The following is a 21803-nucleotide window of genomic DNA, read 5'->3' on the forward strand; positions in this document are numbered from 1 at the left end:
TGAGTGCGGTGTTAAACAACAAACAAACTCTCAATGGATTTCACAAACATCCAGTACTTGTCTCACGGCAATTGTCTGAAGGATGCCATGTGTAATTGGAATCTGTTTCGTGTGTCTGCCATGTTATCTGTATTCCCTCTGTGGCAGAGGGTGTATTTCCCAGCTGTCCAGTTGCCTGGAGCTTGTATCATAGCATCATGTGCTTTTCCCTGAACAGACCTTACGTGTTTAAATATCATGACATACTCCTAAATTTTTAATATCTAAATTCATTAAATTTTGTAAGACACAATTTGATAAGAACACTTTTGATGCATAATTGTTTGGTACAACAAACAAACAAACAAACAAACAAACAAAACATAGTAAGAATCTGGACCTATAACATAAATCACGAGCCAAGAGATTGATTTGCCATATTACATGTAACATACATCATGCAAGTTATTACTGATACCTATCATAACTGACATGTATATATAAATACCTGGAAACAAACTAGCACCACTCCTTTGTTTTCATATAGATGTTAGTGCTCGCTATTTCTACACCAGGATATGAGGACATCCCTTCAGAGGTCCCATCCGAACCTTTTCCTGTCGGAAGACTTTTCTCATCGACCATGTCCTCCATGAAACATTTTGTTCATTGTCCATTGACCAGGTATCATCCAAATGTCCTTGGAAAAGGTTTGTCCATTGCCTGCACTCGGAGGAGGTGACCTTGACCTTGACCTTGAGATGGTTTTATCCATTGACTTTTGTTTCCACAGAAGTTGTAACCATTCCTATGTCCTAAGATAATGTCCATTTGCCTTGTTCTCCAAAAAGCTTTTATCCATTGACCATGTCCTCCAAGGAAAGATTTTGTCCGTTGACCAAGTTCTCCAAGTATCTTTTTTTCGTGGTGTTTAGAAGTTGGTATGATGAACAAGGGAGATAATTCTAACTTCTTTTTTACAATGAATGCGTAGAGACTTCATATTTCTATACATCACTGGCTTGATAACGTTGATAGTATCTACACCGAAACGTCGCAGTCATTGTAATAGACTGTCCATAGAACTATCTCCCTTGTCCATGTTCTCCAAGGTTTTGTCCATTGACCTTGTCCACCAAGAAAAGGTTTTGTCCATATGCCTTTTATCCATTGATTTTGAACTAAAAAAAAGTCATTTTCCTCTGATCAGTACCTCTGAGAATTGTTTTTTTCACGGACTATGTTTTGTGTTACAGGATTCAGGAGTCCGAGCTGAAGACACAGCGGGAGCAGGTCATCATGTACCAGGACATGTTGGAGGTCAAGGACCAGATCATCATGAAACTGACCAATCAAATCTATGAACTGGAGAAACTCAAGGGCAAGAACTCTGTGTCGGCCTTACCTAGTCCAACGCTGCCCACTCCTGTGATTATACCTAATACCAAAGAGTTAGAAACATTAAGGGTAAGACGATGTTTTTCATGTTTTTCAATGAGCATCATATACACTTGCTCTAAAGTTGTTAGATCAGGATTACAACATTCAAGCCCTTAGTCAAGCTTTCAAAAGATTTTATTGTAGACATATAGAGGACATTTCCAAGTTTGATGCATCAGTGAAAAAATGATGTCCGATAGAAAATAATTGTAGTCATACAAACTGATAGTAATATTTTACCCGCATGTACTCTACATACGATTATCTTAATCAACATCCTGGTCTTTGTCTTTCTGTCGAGTGATATCTATTCAGTCCTGCATTTGATGTTGCAGGCCTAGATGCATATTTTACATGTGGTTAATGGTATAAAGGGGACAAGTTGACAGAGACTGGTGTATTGCATTTGTATCAAAGTTTTTAATGGAGATCAGTTGGTTATGACGTTAGTTTATTAGAAATGTGACATTCTTATCAGTAGTATGCTATGTGTGTTGTGATTATGCACAGTAAAATTCAATGCATGATGTTAATTTCAGTGTTTGTCATCATGTTTGTTGAATTTTCACCCCAAATACTTAGGTTTACCGTAAACTTCATCTACGGTATGTGTTGTGATGTGTATAGTATTGTAACTTGTCTGTTGTACTGCCTGATTCCTGATTGGTAAACAAAGTAGAAATTAACTTTTGAAGGCCTTTTAAAGAGGAGTGGGGTTGAATTGTAAAGTAATCTTTGTGAGCGCCCTCCTATAAGACCAAATATTTATGTGACAGTCCATATTTTTCGTGTTTATGACAAGCTTCCTCGGAAGGAACAAATAGTGTCAGCACTGTCAGCTGTTGAAGGTGATGTTCAATATGTTGTTCTCCTTGAGTAGGATTCTTGCCAAGCTTATGAGCTACAGAACAAATTCCTAACCAAAGAAATACTGGAGCTGAATCAACTGCGGCAGAATGATGAGGCTCGGGAGAAGATGCTGCTTATGTGAGTACGCTGGCACATTCAACCGCAGAATAGGTCCCCAGTACCCCATGCATGGCACATCCAACTACTTGGGGCTTCCTGTACAGAATAGGTCCCCAGTACCCCATGCATGGCACATCCAACCACGTGGTGGATTCTAGGGCAGAACAGGTCCCCAGTACCGCGTGCATGGCACATCCAACCACGTGGTGGATTCTAGGGCAGAACAGGTCCCCAGTACCCCATGCATGGCACATCCAACCACTTGGGATTCCTGGACAGAACAGGTCCCCAGTACCCCGTGCATGGCACATCCAACTACTTGGGGCTTCCTGGACAGAATAGGTCCCCAGTACCCCATGCATGGAACATCCAACTACTTGGGGCTTCCTGGACAGAATAGGTCCCCAGTACCCCATGCATGGCACATCCAACCACTTGGGATTCCTGGACAGAACAGGTCCCCAGTACCCCGTGCATGGCACATCCAACTACTTGGGGCTTCCTGGACAGAATAGGTCCCCAGTACCCCATGCATGTCACATCCAACTACTTGGGGCTTCCTGGACAGAATAGGTCCCCAGTACCCCATGCATGGAACATCCAACTACTTGGGGCTTCCTGGACAGAACAGGTCCCCAGTACCCCATGCATGGCACATCCAACTACTTGGGGCTTCCTGGACAGAATAGGTCCCCAGTACCCCATGCATGTCACATCCAACTACTTGGGGCTTCCTGGACAGAATAGGTCCCCAGTACCCCATGCATGGAACATCCAACTACTTGGGGCTTCCTGGACAGAATAGGTCCCCAGTACCCCATGCATGGAACATCCAACTACTTGGGGCTTCCTGGACAGAATAGGTCCCCAGTACCCCATGCATGGAACATCCAACTACTTGGGGCTTCCTGGACAGAATAGGTCCCCAGTACCCCATGCATGGAACATCCAACTACTTGGGGCTTCCTGGACAGAATAGGTCCCCAGTACCCCATGCATGGCACATCCAACCACGTGGTGGATTCTAGGGCAGAACAGGTCCCCAGTACCCCATGCATGGCACATCCAACCACGTGGTGGATTCTAGGGCAGAACAGGTCCCCAGTACCCCGTGCATGGCACATCCAACCACTTGGGGGTTCCAGGACAGAATAGGTCCCCAGTACCCCATGCATGGCACATCCAACTACTTGGGGCTTCCTGGACAGAATAGGTCCCCAGTACCCCATGCATGGCATATCCAATCATGTGGTGGATTCTAGGGCAGAACAGGTCCCCAGTACCCCGTGCATGGCACATCCAACCACTTGGGATTCCTGGACAGAACAGGTCCCCAGTACCCCGTGCATGGAACATCCAACTACTTGGGGCTTCCTGGACAGAATAGGTCCCCAGTACCCCATGCATGGCACATCCAACTACTTGGGGCTTCCTGGACAGAATAGGTCCCCAGTACCCCATGCATGGCACATCCAACTACTTGGGGCTTCCTGGACAGAATAGGTCCCCAGTACCCCATGCATGTCACATCCAACTACTTGGGGCTTCCTGGACAGAATAGGTCCCGAGTACCCCATGCATGGAACATCCAACTACTTGGGGCTTCCTGGACAGAATAGGTCCCCAGTACCCCATGCATGGAACATCCAACTACTTGGGGCTTCCTGGACAGAATAGGTCCCCAGTACCCCATGCATGGAACATCCAACTACTTGGGGCTTCCTGGACAGAACAGGTCCCCAGTACCCCGTGCATGGAACATCCAACTACTTGGGGCTTCCTGGACAGAATAGGTCCCCAGTACCCCATGCATGGAACATCCAACTACTTGGGGCTTCCTGGACAGAATAGGTCCCCAGTACCCCATGCATGGAACATCCAACTACTTGGGGCTTCCTGGACAGAACAGGTCCCCAGTACCCCGTGCATGGAACATCCAACTACTTGGGGCTTCCTGGACAGAATAGGTCCCCAGTACCCCATGCATGGCACATCCAACTACTTGGGGCTTCCTGGACAGAATAGGTCCCCAGTACCCCATGCATGGCACATCCAACTACTTGGTGGATTCTAGGGCAGAATAGGTCCCCAGTACCCCATGCATGGCACATCCTACCTACCTACTGTAGCCACTTGGGGGACTCCGGGGCAGAACAGGTCCCCAGTACCCCATGCATGGCACATCCAACCACGTGGTGGATTCTAGGGCAGAACAGGTCTCCAGTACCCCATGCATGGCACATCCAACCACATGGTGGATTCTAGGGCAGAATAGGTCCCCAGTACCCCATGCATGGCACATCCAACCACGTGGTGGATTCTAGGGCAGAACAGGTCCCCAGTACCCCGTGCATGGCACATCCTACCTACCTACCTACTGTAGCCACTTGGGGGACTCCGGGGCAGAACAGGTTCCCAGTACCCCATGCATGGCGCATCCAGCCACTTGGGGATTCCTGGACAGAATAGGTCCCCAGTACCCCATGCATGGCAAACAAGCTGGTCCATAATATGGTTACAAGTATACATATGTACCAAGGGAATGAAATTATGTGTTTCTTCCTCTTGCATGCCATTATGTTTTAGATGTTTTGATGGAACTACCATATGCTTTGTGCATGTGGATGGTGATTGTAGCCAAAACCTGTGACTCAGTTTTTAGAATGTTGAGGGGTTTGTCATGAGAGTAAGTTTTATATTGGGACAACTTAAAATATTCTGTTTCCAACTGGAAACAATGAAAGCACCATGGATGTGTCATCCCATATGAGTACAATTTTGTCATATGTTGACCGAGCTCGATTTCATATTCCAGAAACTATGCAAAACTGGAAGCCGATTACTATAAGACCAAAAGCCGGTACCTGATTTTGTTGAAGGAAAACCAAGCTCCTGTCATGGGTGAGTGCACAGCTCTTCTTACACTGTGTTATCAGAACGCATGGCCCCTGTTACTATGGTGAACACAAAGTGTGGATTCAGGGTTGGAATAGGTCCTCCGTAACCTGTGCTTGTTGTAATAGGTGACAGATGTTATTGAATAGACAGAGCCAACCCACCACCTCGTGGATATCAGGAGTAGATGTAACAATAGATGTTACAGGATAGATGTAACAACAGATGTTATTGAATAGACAGAGCCGACCCGCCACCTCGTGGATATCAGGGAGTAGATGTTACAATAGATGTTACAGGATAGATGTAACAACAGATGTTATTGAATAGACAGAGCCAACCCACCTAGTCGTGGATATCAGGGAGTAGATGTTACAATAGATGTTACAGGATAGATGTAACAACAGATGTTATTGAATAGACAGAGCCGACCCGCCACCTCGCGGATATCAGGAGTAGATGTTACAATAGATGTTACAGGATAGATGTAACAATAGATGCTATAGGACAGACAGAGCCAACCCACCACCTTGTGGATATCAGGGAGTAAATGTAACAATAGATGCTATAGGACAGACAGAGCCAACACATCACCTTGTGGATATCAGGGAGTAGATGTTACAATAGATGTTACAGGATAGATGTAACAATAGATGCTATAGGACAGACAGAGCCAACCCACCACCTTGTGGATATCAGGGAGTAAATGTACCAATAGATGCTATAGGACAGACAGAGCCAACCCACCACCTTGTAGATATCAGGGAGTAAATGTAACAATAGATGCTATAGGACAGACAGAGCCAACCCACCACCTCGTGGATATCACGGAGTAGATGTTACAATAGATGTTACAGGATAGATGTAACAATAGATGCTATAGGACAGACAGAGCCAACCCACCACCTTGTAGATATCACGGAGTAAATGTAACAATAGATGCTATGGGACAGACAGACCCAAGCCCGCCTTGGAGAGAAACAAATTACTCAGCGGGGTATGAGGGGCTGTACATGGATTCTGAGAGGCAGAATAAATCCCTTTTATCCCATTTCAAAGCAAAAAGCTGCACGCTTTTTCCGAGTCAAGAAAGTCACGTGACATAGCAAAAGCTATACTCAGCTCAATGTCTGTAAGAAAAATTTGTTGCAGCAGGATCACAAGGGGTACGTGTTTTTTTTTTATCCTGCTTGAAGTTTTATACCATGAGCACATGGTATAAAACCCAACGCGGGTCGCATGGGGCTTGTGGTATTAGCCTAACACTGGACGCATAAACCCCATGTACCCCTCGTGATCCTGCTACAACTTATGATGCCAGGTCAGATTCATGTGAATAATAAAGTGAATGAAGCATACATAAATTTTATTTTTTGCTTATTTACTTCAGTAATAAAATATGTATCACACATTTCTTCTTTCTATTTACACTGCCCACTGGGTCCTACCAACTATACATAATATGGGGGGAACAAGTAGTTATTGAAAATCACTGGGCCCGAAATAGCGAGTGAGTTTTGTTTTTACACTGCTTTTGGCAATATTCCAGCAACATCACGGCAGGGACCCTTGAAATAAGCTTCATACTTGGTACTCATGTGGAAAATTAAATCCAAGATTTTGTCGTGATAAACAAATGTTTTAATCAGTAGGCTACCCGGCCACCCCGGGCCGGAAATAAGTGTGTACTTAAAAGGTAAGGAATGTGGAGAGGACATCCTTGGAGGCTACTGGGTTGATACTAATGAGCTGATCTCTGCTTGATGAATGATCTTGTGATAGAATCTAATACACCTATTTCCTGCTACCATTGTTATTACAAAGTTAATCCTCCATCCTGTTCAAATCCTACACGACACTTTCACAGAGCTGATTCTATCTCCTGATCAGATGCATTTTTCTCAGTGAATGTTTATCAGTTCATAATCAACCAAAACAATTTGGAATAAGACCACAGTATGTGCCTTCAACTGACATGACCACCCTGCATGGTCAAATACTGTATTCGGCGTAATAAGCGCCAACGGCGATATTTGCTAATATATTGGCTAGTGAACAATCCCAATTAGCACCCCTTCCAATTGATCAATGTACACAAGACTTATTCATTCGCGCACAATATGTGTATTCTATGCATCCTTAATCACGGGAAATTAACTTCTGAAAAATATATCTGTCGTATATAAACATTTCAGGCTGTCTGCAAAAACCACGAAATTTACGATCTTTCAACTCTGTTGTCTTTTACCAAAATAATATTCTAATAAGAGCCCCCTATTTCTAATTTTGAGAGCGCCCTGAACGCTTATTATGTCGAATACGGTAGTTCATTTTAATATGTCCGAGCTGGGAGCGATAGAAGATGCATGCAGTGACCTATCATCTGAATGTCAGGTGGTACTATCTGGTACTATCTGTTGCTTGTGGACAGTTACCAAATCAGCTATACTGACACACTATGAAAACACATAATGGAATTTGGGAAATACTTTTCAGCAAACTGACAGAAAAACTGGAAACAGGTATGTAGTGAGGCCTAAAGGCATGCCACATTGCAATAGTGATGTCTGAGTTTGAATCCTCAATTTGTGTTGTCATACCTGGACTGAAGCTCCCAGTCACTTCATACTTATCAAGAGTCAAAATCCACTGTACATTTCCAAGTGTTTCAGTATATTTGAGTACCTATAAAGATCCAGGTTAGAATTGATCTTCAGCAACCCATGCTTGCTGTAAGAGGCGGCTAACGGGATCAGGTGGTCAGGTTCGCTGACTTGGTTGATGCATGTCATCGTATTCCAATTGCGTGGATCGATTCATGATGTCAATCATTCGATTGCCTGGTCCAGACTCGCTTATTTATGGATCGCCATCTGTGTGCAGTGTTAAACACCAAGCAAACAAAACAAAACAGTATATTTTAGACAGGGAAATTTATACGGTGAAATGATGTCTGGGTTACAGTCAAATGCACATGTCATGTTGTTGTCATCGCGTTACTGCACTAAGAAAGTACCAATAACTGCTCAGTTAACCATCCACATACACTTTTGTTTTTTACTTTAATTGAAAAACAATAAAACAGCTGATAAATGATATTGGCAATGGATCAATATAAGTTGTAGCAGGATCACAATGGGTACATGGGCTCATGGTATAAAATGCGACATGGATAAAACCCCATGTACCCCGTTTTATCCTGCTACAACAAATTTATCTTACCGACATGTTTTAATGTGACATGGTAAAAGAAACTCAAATTCAAAATTGATAGAAAACAGCTGTTTGGTTGAGCTGAGGTTAACTTGCGCTATGTCACTTGACTTCCATTCACTCGGTTAAAGCGTGCAGCTTTTTGCTTTGAAGTAGGGTATAAGGGATTTATTCTGTCTCTCAGGAATGCATGCACAGCCTGCATTGTTCGTGGCGGGGTATAAGAGATTTATTCCCTGGCTGAGAAATTTGTTACCCTCACAGTATTTTATCAAGATCAGGTGGACCAATCAGATCTCATCATTCTGACATGGAGGCATGCTAAAGTATTTTATCCCAGATCACATAGACCAATCAGGTCTCATCATTCTGACATGGAGGCATGATAAAGTATTTTATCAAGATCAGGTGGACCAATCAGGTCTGATCATTCTGACATGGAGGCATGATAAAGTATTTTATCAAGATCACATAGACCAATCAGGTCTCATCATTCTGACATGGAGGCATGCTAAAGTATTTTATCAAGATCAGGTGGACCAATCAGGTCTCATCATTCTGACATGGAGGCATGATAAAGTATTTTATCAAGATCAGGTGGACCAATCAGGTCTCATCATTCTGACATGGAGGCATGATAAAGTATTTTATCAAGATCACATAGACCAATCAGGTCTCATCATTCTGACATGGAGGCATGCTAAAGTATCTTATCAAGATCAGGTGGACCAATCAGGTCTCATCATTCTGACATGGAGGCATGATAAAGTATTTTATCAAGATCACATAGACCAATCAGGTCTGATCATTCTGACATGGAGGCATGCTAAAGCATTTTATCAAGATCACATAGACCAATCAGGTCTCATCATTCTGACATGGAGGCATGATAAAGTATTTTATCAAGATCACATAGACCAATCAGGTCTCATCATTCTGACATGGAGGCATGCTAAAGTATTTTATCAAGATCACATAGACCAATCAGGTCTCATCATTCTGACATGGAGGTATGATAAAGTATTTTATCAAGATCACATAGACCAATCAGGTCTCATCATTCTGACATGGCGGTATGACAATGAATGTTGTTACCTTGACCTATCAGGCAGTCATGTTATACTGAGAAAACAGATGTGTTGTTTCCTCTTAAGATTGCCTCTGTTGTCATAAATATGCAGTACACTTGCTCCAACTCAATATCAAGTGTGTATCACCTGTGAATGTATTGACCTAGGCAAACAGAAAATTATTTCCTGAGAGACATATACTCGAATTTATAGATACTTAAAGTTTATGTAAATGTATAAATACATGAACTTATACACTCTGAGTGTCGTTCTTACTACTTTAGAACAACAAGTCATCTTATTATTTTCATTAAAAAAACATCTGAGTTTTCTTATATTCTGTTTTTGGCTTCATCTTGACAAGACACAAGCTGATATTCAGTGAGTTCTAAACTACAATGACCTAGTGAAGGAAGTACCATCAATACTCCGTATGGCTGCCACCACATGTCACCAAGTTGTAGCTATTGTTACCTTATTGTCAACACGCTTATGCATTTAAAGGAATTCATCTGAGAAATATGAACAGGATCATGATAATGAATCTTATCAACCATACTGTCTTACTGTCGATATATTTACAAGGCGTGCTTGGAGTAAACAAACGGCTAGTCTACATAGTTTTGAAAGTACCTTTCATAATATTTTAAAATTATATCTGGAAATGTAGGTTAAAATGCCACTAGGTTAAACTGCTGTTTATATAAAGAAAAAAACAGAGATACATGTGTTGAATGCATTATTCCACAAGGATGTATGTAATTATCATATTGATTGAATTAACAAGGCTTATTTCAGTGTGTAGCATATGTATATATACTCTTGTTACAGTTAATATAGGTTGGTGGTGACAGGTTGTGTGTCATGCAATTGACACGCATCAGTCGTATTGTTGCATCATTGATTATCAATATAAAACATTGATTCCCTGGTTGATAAGCAGATATATGTCAGATGGGCATGGTGTAATGAACGTATTGCATTGCATGGTTCCCTATAGAATGTGTATGTTGGTCACAGCTGGGTTAGTGGGCTACTCCTGAGGGGACACCAATATTGGTTCCCAGGCTCCATAAGTCATTCTGTGTGTCAGACGACAGGATTAACTTCATGTTGTGTTGTCAATGGGCTGGATTTGGAAAACTGTTATGTCCGGATAATAACCTTGGCAGCATGTTTAGAGATCATTGAAAGTATTCTGGCTGTGTTTGGATTGTTTAGTTTTCAAACCTGGATTACAATTGTTCAACATCTGTAGATGTCTTGTTGCAGTATTGATGTGTGAACTATAAATGTCGCCATCTTGAATTTTGTGTTTTCATTGTGAAGCTTTGATAATTGTTTGTTCGACATCTTTGCCTTTTGGATTTATCTTATTTGTGTTCAGCAACATAGTTTTAATCCTCATCTGCCAGATGAAGTCTTATCTTTCATTATGAGAATATGATATCTGTGTTGAACATGTTGTCTTCTTGGTTTATTATTGTTAAATTGACTTGCATCGGATCTTACTGGATAACTTGAACCTTGTGGAGGATTTCTAGATTAGAATCTGCAAGTGAAGTAACACTGTATGAGAAGAGAGAACTTCAAATTTGTTTTGATAATCTGGATGTGGACCCTTCATTGAGCAAGGACATCGTGAAGGAACGGAAAAATATTGGATTTTATTTTTAAAAATTCCTGCAACCGTACCCTTTTTGAAGAAACGTTTGTGGAGATTCGAACTGCCAAGATGCATCGTAGATTCATTGTGCAGTTCCTGTGTTTTGATCATGATGCGATCAGTCACTTTCACCCATCTCACATGCGCCGGCCTCGACGACATCACTCATGGTCACCAGGTACACAGCCCAACAAAGTCAGCTACTGGGACAAGTTTAAAAAGCCTGCTCGTAAGTCTGTAGTCGGCTGCATCCGTTAGTCCTGAATCAGTGAACAGATCCATAGCACCGCATTCTTGTTGTAATCCTCGACTCATATACAGATTGGGTAGTCAAAATGTGTGACATAGTTTATTGTGTGTCAGCGTATCCAGACGACATGACTCCCATGCCATCAGCCACTTGTTTACCTTGCTTGTACTTGTTTATTTACACTCCGCCATGATAGAGATGAAATATTGCTGACTGCGGTATAACAGCATTCAGTCACTCACAATAGTCCACATATGTTGGAAATCAGCATTTAGTATCCAAAACTGTCTCCACAGGAGACATGGCTGCAATGAAAGTGCATCACAATGCTTTGCATACTATTGTGATGTCATCGGTTACTATGATGTCACAATTAAATTCCATCACTGATATGTGTGTGACTGATGGTGGTTAGAGCAGTACTTTTTACACTTAACACACTGCTTATGACTGTTTACAAACTGAAACAGTTGGAGTGAGTGAGTGAGTATGGTTTTACGTCCCTTCTAACAATATTCCAGCAATATCACGGTGGGGGGACACCAGATTCAGTTTCAAGAATGATGTTGGATGATAAATAAAATCTCAACCTTGTGTCTTTCGATATCAAATATATCAACATTCATCGATAAGAATTTAAAATCGGTGATGAAAATTTATTGTCATTGATGGAATTGTAGGAAAAGCCTATCAGACAATTGACATTGTGTAGAAATCTTGATATTTAAGTATTATAAGCACATATATTTCAAGAAATAATGACTGGATGTTATAGTGACTTGATAACCCTCTATTCTTAGTTATGCCTTTTATTATTTATTAGTTGGTTTTACAAATATTTTGGCCTAAAATTCAGTGTTCCTGGTAGGTGGTTTTCAATTTCAACTTTCAATAGTACTGCTACTGAGGAATGAAAAACTAGCAAGTTTTAACATGACAAGATACCATACAGAAAGATAATTCTTCTTTTTTTTGTTAGAATAATGATTTTCATATGGATTATTCACATTTCTTATGTACAGCGGTGAAAAAATGTCCTGTCATTAAATTTCACCGGTGCATAATACTCGTAAAAAAGATTCTTCTCCAAAATAGTTTTAAATATTACGTCCCCTTAGAGGTAGGGCTGTGTATTATGTCTGGGTGCATACTATGGTAATTGTAAAACATAGTCGGCCCCCAAAATACTTTTTTTTATTTCTAATTTCAGGTACTTTTTGTTGGTTCATCTTGTAAACTAACGTAAGAAAATTATAAGGCCTTATGAAAATTTCTTCCGTGTTAGAAAATGTTAAGTGACTGCCTTCCGAGATCATTTTGTTTTCATACATCTTTGATATAGTCTGTATCTGTAGCCTGTACAAGTTTGCAGTCTGTGAATAAACATGTCAATTAACTGTGTTTCAAAGACTTACTTGGATTCAGTTAAAGTTGAAGAACAATTGTGTAATATTTATAAGGCAAAGTTAGCTAATTGCAAGTATTGATCCATATGTCATGTAAAACAACTTCATGTGGAGACACCAGAAATGGGCTTCACCCATGATACCCATGAGGGGAATCAAACCCGGGTCTTCATCGTGACGAGCGAACATTTTAACCACTTGGCTACCCCACCGCCCCATTCCTTAAATGATTGTCTTCCAAGTTTTGTCTAATATTGATCCTTGAACTGTTTTTGTGTTCATGCTGTTTGTTCTGTGTGTTAAAGGCGGCAGTGAAAGCACGCGGTCCCAGGAGATCGTCAACCAGCTGCTGCAGGAAGCCATGGATGCTGAGTCCGGTGATGCTGACAACAAACATCTGCACATGGCATCGAACAGGTGGGTGACAAACATCTGCACATAGCATCAAACAGGTGGGTGACAAACATCTGCACATGGCATCAAACAGGTGGGTGACAAACATCTGCACATGGCATTAGACAGGTGGGTGACAAACATCTGCAGATGGCATCAAACAGGTGGATGACAAACATCTGCACATGGCATCAAACAGGTGGGTGACAAACCTCTGCACATGGCATCAAACAGGTGGGTGACAAACATCTGCACATGGCATTAGACAGGTGGGTGACAAACATCTGCACATAGCATCAAACAGATGGGTGACAAACCTCTGCACATGGCATCAAACAGGTGGATGACAAACATCTGCACATGGCATCAAACAGGTGGGTGACAAACATCTGCACATGGCATCAAACAGATGGGTGACAAACCTCTGCACATGGCATCAAACAGGTGGATGACAAACATCTGCACATGGCATCAAACAGGTGGGTGACAAACATCTGCACATGGCATCAAACAGGTGGGTGACAAACATCTGCACATGGCATCAAACAGGTGGGTGACAAACATCTGCACATGGCATCAAACAGGTGGGTGACAAACATCTGCACATGGCATCAAACAGGTGGGTGACAAACATCTGCACATGGCATCAAAAAGGTGGGTGACAAACATCTGCACATGGCATCAAACAGGTGGGTGACAAACATCTGCACATGGCATCAAACAGGTGGGTGACAAACATCTGCACATGGCATCAAACAGGTGGGTGACAAACATCTGCACATAGCATCAAACAGATGGGTGACAAACCTCTGCACATGGCATCAAACAGGTGGATGACAAACATCTGCACATGGCATCAAACAGGTGGGTGACAAACATCTGCACATGGCATCAAACAGGTGGGTGACAAACATCTGCACATAGCATCAAACAGATGGGTGACAAACATCTGCACATGGCATCAAACAGGTGGGTGACAAACATCTGCACATGGCATCAAACAGGTGGGTGACAAACATCTGCACATGGCATCAAACAGGTGGGTGACAAACATCTACACATGGCATGAAACAGGTGGGTGGCAAATATCTGCACATGGCATCAGACAAGTGGCAGTCACTGTCCAAGCTCCCACATCCATTTTAATCAACACACCTTCACAATACCCCAGGATATAAGATCTAGTACATGTACATGTGAAAGATTCACTTATTTGTGTGGCAAAAGAGTGAAATTCATTGCTGAAAAAGTTTTGAACGTGTGCGTCAATATAGTTTATGATCTTTGTGATCTCCATAAAAACAACAACATTATTTAGACAAAACTTTAAGAGATATGAGCATGCTACAGATAATCTGTGAAATGACTCTGACTTTGAAATGTTTCTATGTGTCTGTTTACAGCACGCAAGAGTATGACCGCTATGGCTTCCAGAAGTGTATGTTTGAGGACGATGAAGACATTCTCCTCGCCCGAGCAGACCAGCTGCAGAGACAGTCGGCAGAGCTAGCCAACAATATCAAGGTATAATAATAATAATAATAATAATAATAATAATGAGCCTAACCAGCCTGACTCTGCCAGGATCACCCAAACAATCTTTGCTGCATTTTCATTTTAATCTGTAAATAATAATAATAATAATAATAATAATAATAATAATGCACTGTCAAGATTCCAAACCAAGATTTACTCCAGTTATAAATCTTTAGTTTATCAAAACCATACATATACTCCAGGTATCCAGGTCCAGGATAAATGTTTAAAAACACATCTAGTCTGTCCTCCTTCATTGAGCTGTCATGTTGGGATAAAAATGAAATGCTGATAAAAACGTCCTTTAACACTACAAGTCTCCCTCACCATTCATGCGTGTATTATGTTGAAGTATTGTGGGGTATGTTGAGGTAGGTGGTCAGCAGTATCGGTATAACAGCAGTATCGGTATCACAGCAATATCAGTATCACAGCAGTATCAGTATGACAGCAGTATCGGTATAACAGCAGTATTGGTATCACAGCAATATAAGTATCACAGCAGTATCGGTATCACAGCAGTATCAGTATTACAGCAGTATTATGACATCCCATAAATAGCCCAGATAGCTAATACTTAATTTCATTATCAATTTCAATCACTGCTAATTCTAAGAGTTTGTGAAGTAGACTGATTGAAGGAGAGAGTTGTTTTTATTTGCTTCAAAATTTGTCAAATCACTCAATTTAAACCAAAAGAATATATGACAGGCATTTGCGTTTTATGTCATTATTTATGTCACACCATCATTGAGAGATTTAGCTTCAGCTATCTGCTTCATCTGTGAGGGGGTGGTGGGGTAGTCTAGGGGCTAAAGTGTTTGCTCATGACAAAGAAGGCCTGGGTTCAATTCCCTACATGGTGTCCCTGCAATATTTCTGGAATAAGGCTATAAGTGGTGTAGATCCATATTCACTCACTGATGTGGGACTGTTACAGGTGGCTGATGAAGCGTCATCGCACCAAGTCAAGTGGGAGAACTTCATGGTCAACCAGTCAGGTCGACCTCTCAACAGGTCCCTGGAGCTGAAGACCCTCATCAGGTCAGGAATACCACACGAGTACAGGGAACAGATGTGGAAAGGGTGAGTTTATTCAATGTTTACTCAACAGTCTGGTAATTTTAAGATACCTGTCCATATTGAAACCAGTGGTAGTTTGTTTGTTGTTTTACGCTAAACTCAGCAATATTCCAGCTATATGACGGCGGTCTTGAAATAATCAAATCTGGACAAGACAATCCAGAATTGACATCATGAGCATCGATCCACGCAACCGGAATACGATAACATGCATCATCCAAGTCAGCGTGCCTGGCCAACCGATCCCGTTAATCGCCTCTTACGACAAGTATAGTCGCCTTTTACGGCAAGCATGGGTTGCTGAAGACCTATTCTACCCCGGACCTTCACGGGTCACCAGTTGTAGCAGTGGCTTGAACACACTACATTTGAATCCCTCCCTGTGTTATTACAATCTTTGGTGAAATAAAATTGAAATGTGAGGCCTAAGTAGAATTTCATTTGGAACTGACGACATAACAACTTTTTGCAACCAATCAAATTGTTGCACATACTTCCATTTGTTTTACTGTTGTGCAAAGCATTACTTATAGAGAGGGTCAGTCACCCAATCAGTGTCAATTACGCTGTGATATAGAGCAAGCCCTCTGAATACTGCAGGTGTTGGATGTATAGAGTATGCCCTCTGTATACTGCAGGTGTAGGATGTATACAATGTGCCCTCTGTATACTGCAGGTGTAGGAAGTATAGAGTGTGCCCTCTGTATGCTGCAGGTGTAGGATGTATAGAGTGTGCCCTCTGTATGCTGCAGGTGTAGGATGTATAGAGTATGCCCTCTGTATGCTGCAGGTGTAGGATGTATAGAGAGTGCCCTCTTTATACTACAGGTGTAGGAAGTATAAAGTGTGCCCTCTGTATACTGCAGGTGTAGGATGTATACGATGTGCCCTCTGTATGCTTCAGGTGTAGGATGTATAGAGTGTGCCCTCTGTATGCTGCAGGTGTAGGTTGTATAGAGTGTGCCCTCTGTATGCTGCAGGTGTAGGATGTATAGAGTGTGCCCTCTGTATGCTGCAGGTGTAGGATGTATAGAGTGTGCCCTCTGTATGCTGCAGGTGTAGGATGTATAGAGTGTGCCCTGTGTATGCTGTAGGTGTAGGATGTATAGAGAGTTCCCTCTGTATGCTGCAGGTGTAGGATGTATAGAGTGTGCCCTCTGTATGCTGCAGGTGTAGGATGTATAGAGAGTGCCCTCTGTATGCTGCAGGTGTAGGATGTATAGAGTATGCCCTCTGTATACTGGAGGTGTAGGAAGTATAGAGTGTGCCCTCTGTATACTGCAGGTGTAGGATGTATAGGGTATGCCCTCTGTATACTACAGGTGTAGGAAGTATAGGATATGCCCTCTGTATGCTGCAGGTGTAGGAAGTATAGGATGTGCCTTCTGTATACTAGAGGTGTAGGAAGTATAGGATGTGCCTTCTGTATGCTTCAGGTGTATCAACATGCATGTAGGGCAGTCGAGACTGAAGCTGGGCCCGGGCTACTACAAAAGCCTGGTCGTACGTGCCAAGGACACCAAGTCCAACCCTGCAGCCAAACAGGTGTGTAGCCCACCTTAACAAAGTCGACATTATGCTGTGTTTCAGCTTCTGGTTCTTTCTGATTACTCTGTAAAGAACTTGATGGATCTGCGCAGTCCACATCAAAAGTGATCACTCAAGTAATACTGATGACTTTTGAAAATACTAATGATTGGAAATTCTACCATCAAAATTTGCTTAACTCTCTCCCTTATAGGTATCTAATCTACAGATAGACTACCTCAAATTTCAAAACACAGTGTGTCTTCTAATCAATTTAGCAAAGATAGTGAGAATAAGAATGCTATTCTCTAAGCATTGATTATATGATGTAAAGGTATAGGTACACTATTAATAGCTAAAATACATTGCTCTAGGTTGCTTTGCGAATGCCAGTAGCTCTTACCTTGCATTATGAATTTAATCGTTTACTATTGAGGCAATATATATCCCAGTGTCTAGATTCATGCTAGAGGTCACTGTGTATGTTGATTGTTTTCTCCTTTCAGATTGAGCTTGATCTGTTGAGAACTTTACCAAACAATCGACACTTTGAAACACTTGAATCAGATGGCATCAAGAAATTAAGGAGAATCTTACTGGCCTTCAGTGCCCAGAACATGGTGATTGGCTACTGCCAGGTGAGTCATGGGGACAATCTTGAAGGCCTTCAGTGCCCAGAACATGGTGATTGGCTACTGCCAGGTGAGTCACAGGGACAATCTTGAAGGCCTTCAGTGCCCAGAACATGGTGATTGGCTACTGCCAGGTGAGTCATGGGGACAATCTTGAAGGCCTTCAGTGCCCAGAACATGGTGATTAGCTACTGCCAGGTGAGTCACAGGGACAATCTTGAAGGCCTTCATTGCCCAGAACATGGTGATTGGCTACTGCCTGGTGAGTCACAGGGACAATCTTGAAGGCCTTCAGTGCCCAGAACATGGTGATTGGCTACTGCCAGGTGAGTCACAGGGACAATCTTGAAGGCCTTCAGTGCCCAGATCATGGTGATTAGCTACAGCCAGGTGAGTCACAGGGACAATCTTGAAGGCCTTCAGTGCCCAGATCATGGTGATTAGCTACAGCCAGGTGAGTCACAGGGACAATCTTGAAGGCCTTCAGTGCCCAGAACATGGTGATTAGCTACAGCCAGGTGAGTAAAAGGTACAATCTGGAAGGCCTTCAGTGCCCAGAACATGGTGATTGGCTACAGCCAGGTGAGTCACAGGGACAATCTTGAAGGCCTTCAGTGCCCAGAACATGGTGATTGGCTACTGCCAGGTGAGTCACAGGGACAATCTTGAAGGCCTTCAGTGCCCAGATCATGGTGATTAGCTACAGCCAGGTGAGTCACAGGGACAATCTTGAAGGCCTTCAGTGCCCAGATCATGGTGATTAGCTACAGCCAGGTGAGTCACAGGGACAATCTTGAAGGCCTTCAGTGCCCAGAACATGGTGATTAGCTACAGCCAGGTGAGTCACAGGGACAATCTTGAAGGCCTTCAGTGCCCAGAACATGGTGATTGGCTACTGCCAGGTGAGTCACTGGAACAATCTTGAAGGCCTTCAGTGCCCAGAACATGGTGATTGGTTACTGCCAGGTGAGTCACTGGAACAATCTTGAAGGCCTTCAGTGCCCAGAACATGGTGATTGGCTACGGCCAGGTGAGTCCCGGAGACAATCTTGAAGTGCCCAGAACATGGTGATTGGCTATGGCCAGGTGAGTCATGAGGAGCACCCTGCTAGGGACAGTGCTTCGGCTTGGCCCTTGCACCATTCATGCAAATTCATGGAAATTTGTGCTAAAAAAACACAAGTGCATATCTGTTGGTAATGTTGCATGAAAAGACATTAACGTTTTGAAAGACAATATTATTAGAAATTCTTTACTGTTTTTGGAACCAGTTCATCAAAACTGTGAAAAACATTGCATCTGACTTTCATCAATGGCTTCTCATGATTTATAAGAACATAAATGTCGTTGGCAATAGCTATTGCTAGAAATGTGTACTATATATGGATATATTCATTTTGGGAAGTGATGTGACCTATGATATTTCTGATAATTTCATTTGCTGGTCTGACACTTCTGCCTGCTTTGGCAAAATGACCCTGACAAGACAAGATATTATGTATACCACCAGAATGTACTCCATGATCTTGCCTTGTGTAAATTTTAGAACGAAGCAGTAATTGCTGCTATGAGATGAGATTATTGGTTAGCACAGGTTGCAGTTCCAACCATGAAATACAAGCCACCATTTTGTGTGGAACACTTAGATTTTGCTGGAACACTTTTTTAAAAGTATTGTTTGATTGGCATTACTTAGAAGTTGACTGATGACAAAGTAGACACAATTTATGGACAACAACTTCTTCATTTACTGTAAAGGCGACATTTCGGTATAGATATGTCTTCATGGAGGCAATCAACACCATCAGAATGCCTTGACAACGGTATCAGGATCTATACCGAAACGTCGCCTTTACAGTACATAAAGGAGTTGTTATCCATAAATTGTGTCTACTTGATTTTGAAAAGTAATTTGCCAATTGGCACTTTTTGGTTAAATCCAGGTTGACGTACTGTAGGAATGATTTCTCATTATGCCACTACAGTAAGGTGTGAATTTAGTGTGGTAGCTAATAAAAAAAGCTAGTGCAATAGAATGCAGAGTAACCTCCCCTTGTTTTCTCCAATTGGACATCATCTAGAGTTTATACTTCACATAGAAAAAGTTGAATACTCTGAATATCTGATATCTGTAAGTGTTCTACCCTAATTTAGTCCCTTCGGAGTACTGTGTGCGTTTCAACCTGCCACCTCTTGCTTGATATACGGGGTGTGTCTTTGCAGGGATTGAACCGGCTAGCTGCCATAGCACTGCTGTTCCTGTCAGAGGAGGAGGCGTTCTGGTGTCTGGTGACGATCGTGGAACATCTGATGCCCCCTGACTACTTCACCACTACGCTAGCGGCAGCACAAGCGGACCAGGTGAGGCAGCTCACAGTACACACAGATATGGGGGTTCTTCTGTGGGGATTCCGGGTTAGAATAGGTCTCAAGCGATCTAGGCTGGTTGTACTGTGGAGATTCGTGGTTAGAATAGGTCTCAAGCAACCTATGCTGGTTGTACTGTGGGGATTCCGGGTTAGAATAGGTCCCCAGCAACCTATGCTGGTTTTACTGTGGGGATTCTGGGTTAGAATAGGTCTCAAGCAACCTATGCTGGTTGTACTGTGGGGATTCTGGGTTAGAATAGGTCTTTAGCAACCTATGCTGGTTGTACTGTGGAGATTCTGGGTTAGAATAGGTCTCAAGCAACCTATGCTGGTTGTACTGTGGAGATTCTGGGTTAGAATAGGTCTCAAGCAACCTATGCTGGTTGTACTGTGGAGATTCTGGGTTAGAATAGGTCTCAAGCAACCTATGCTGGTTGTACTGTGGAGATTCCAGGTTAGAATAGGTCCCCAGCATCCTATGCTGGTTGTACTGAGCTTCTGGGTTAGAATAGGTCTCAAGCAACCTATGCTGGTTGTACTGTGGAGATTCTGGGTTAGAATAGGTCTCAAGCAACCTATGCTGGTTGTACTGTGGGGATTCTGGGTTAGAATAGGTCTCAAGCAACCTATGCTGGTTGTACTGTGGAGATTCTGGGTTAGAATAGGTCTCAAGCAACCTATGCTGGTTGTACTGTGGTGATTCCAGGTTAGAATAGGTCCCCAGCAACCTATGCTGGTTGTACTGAGATTCTGGGTTAGAATAGGTCTCAAGCAACCTATGCTGGTTGTACTGTGGGGATTCTGGGTTAGAATAGGTCTCAAGCAACCTATGCTGGTTGTACTGTGGAGATTCTGGGTTAGAATAGGTCTCAAGCAACCTATGCTGGTTGTACTGTGGGGATTCCAGGTTAGAATAGGTCCCCAGCATCCTATGCTGGTTGTACTGAGCTTCTGGGTTAGAATAGGTCTCAAGCAACCTATGCTGGTTGTACTGTGGAGATTCTGGGTTAGAATAGGTCTTTAGCAACCTATGCTGGTTGTACTGTGGGGATTCCAGGTTAGAATAGGTCTCAAGCAACCTATGCTGGTTGTACTGTGGTGATTAAGGGATAGAATAGGTCTTTAGCAACCTATGCTGGTTGTACTGTGGGGATTCCAGGTTAGAATAGGTCTCAAGCAACCTATGCTGGTTGTACTGTGGGGATTCCAGGTTAGAATAGGTCTCAAGCAACCTATGCTGGTTGTACTGTGGGGATTCCAGGTTAGAATAGGTCTCAAGCAACCTATGCTGGTTGTACTGTGGGGATTCCGGGTTAGAATAGGTCTTTAGCAACCTATGCTGGTTGTACTGTGGGGATTCCAGGTTAGAATAGGT

The 21803-nt window shown here is 42.5% G+C and overlaps 1 protein-coding gene across 3 annotated transcripts in view; it reads left to right on the forward strand.

The window, feature by feature from the left end:
* LOC139478172 (TBC1 domain family member 2B-like) overlaps nucleotides 1-21803 on the forward strand; it is a 42072-nt gene that overhangs the window by 12776 nt on the left and 7493 nt on the right. For all 3 annotated transcript variants that reach the window (XM_071260521.1, XM_071260522.1, XM_071260523.1), the window contains 9 exons: nucleotides 1236-1446; nucleotides 2300-2406; nucleotides 5204-5289; nucleotides 13194-13305; nucleotides 14685-14805; nucleotides 15758-15903; nucleotides 17337-17445; nucleotides 17934-18065; nucleotides 20283-20420. In XM_071260521.1, the coding sequence (XP_071116622.1) occupies nucleotides 1236-1446; nucleotides 2300-2406; nucleotides 5204-5289; nucleotides 13194-13305; nucleotides 14685-14805; nucleotides 15758-15903; nucleotides 17337-17445; nucleotides 17934-18065; nucleotides 20283-20420 (1162 nt within the window). The remainder of the gene's footprint in view (nucleotides 1-1235; nucleotides 1447-2299; nucleotides 2407-5203; nucleotides 5290-13193; nucleotides 13306-14684; nucleotides 14806-15757; nucleotides 15904-17336; nucleotides 17446-17933; nucleotides 18066-20282; nucleotides 20421-21803) is intronic.

Source organism: Haliotis cracherodii, unplaced genomic scaffold (assembly GCF_022045235.1).
Source record: "Haliotis cracherodii isolate W230 unplaced genomic scaffold, xgHalCrac1.p SCAF_4, whole genome shotgun sequence".
Lineage (NCBI taxonomy): Eukaryota > Metazoa > Mollusca > Gastropoda > Lepetellida > Haliotidae > Haliotis > Haliotis cracherodii.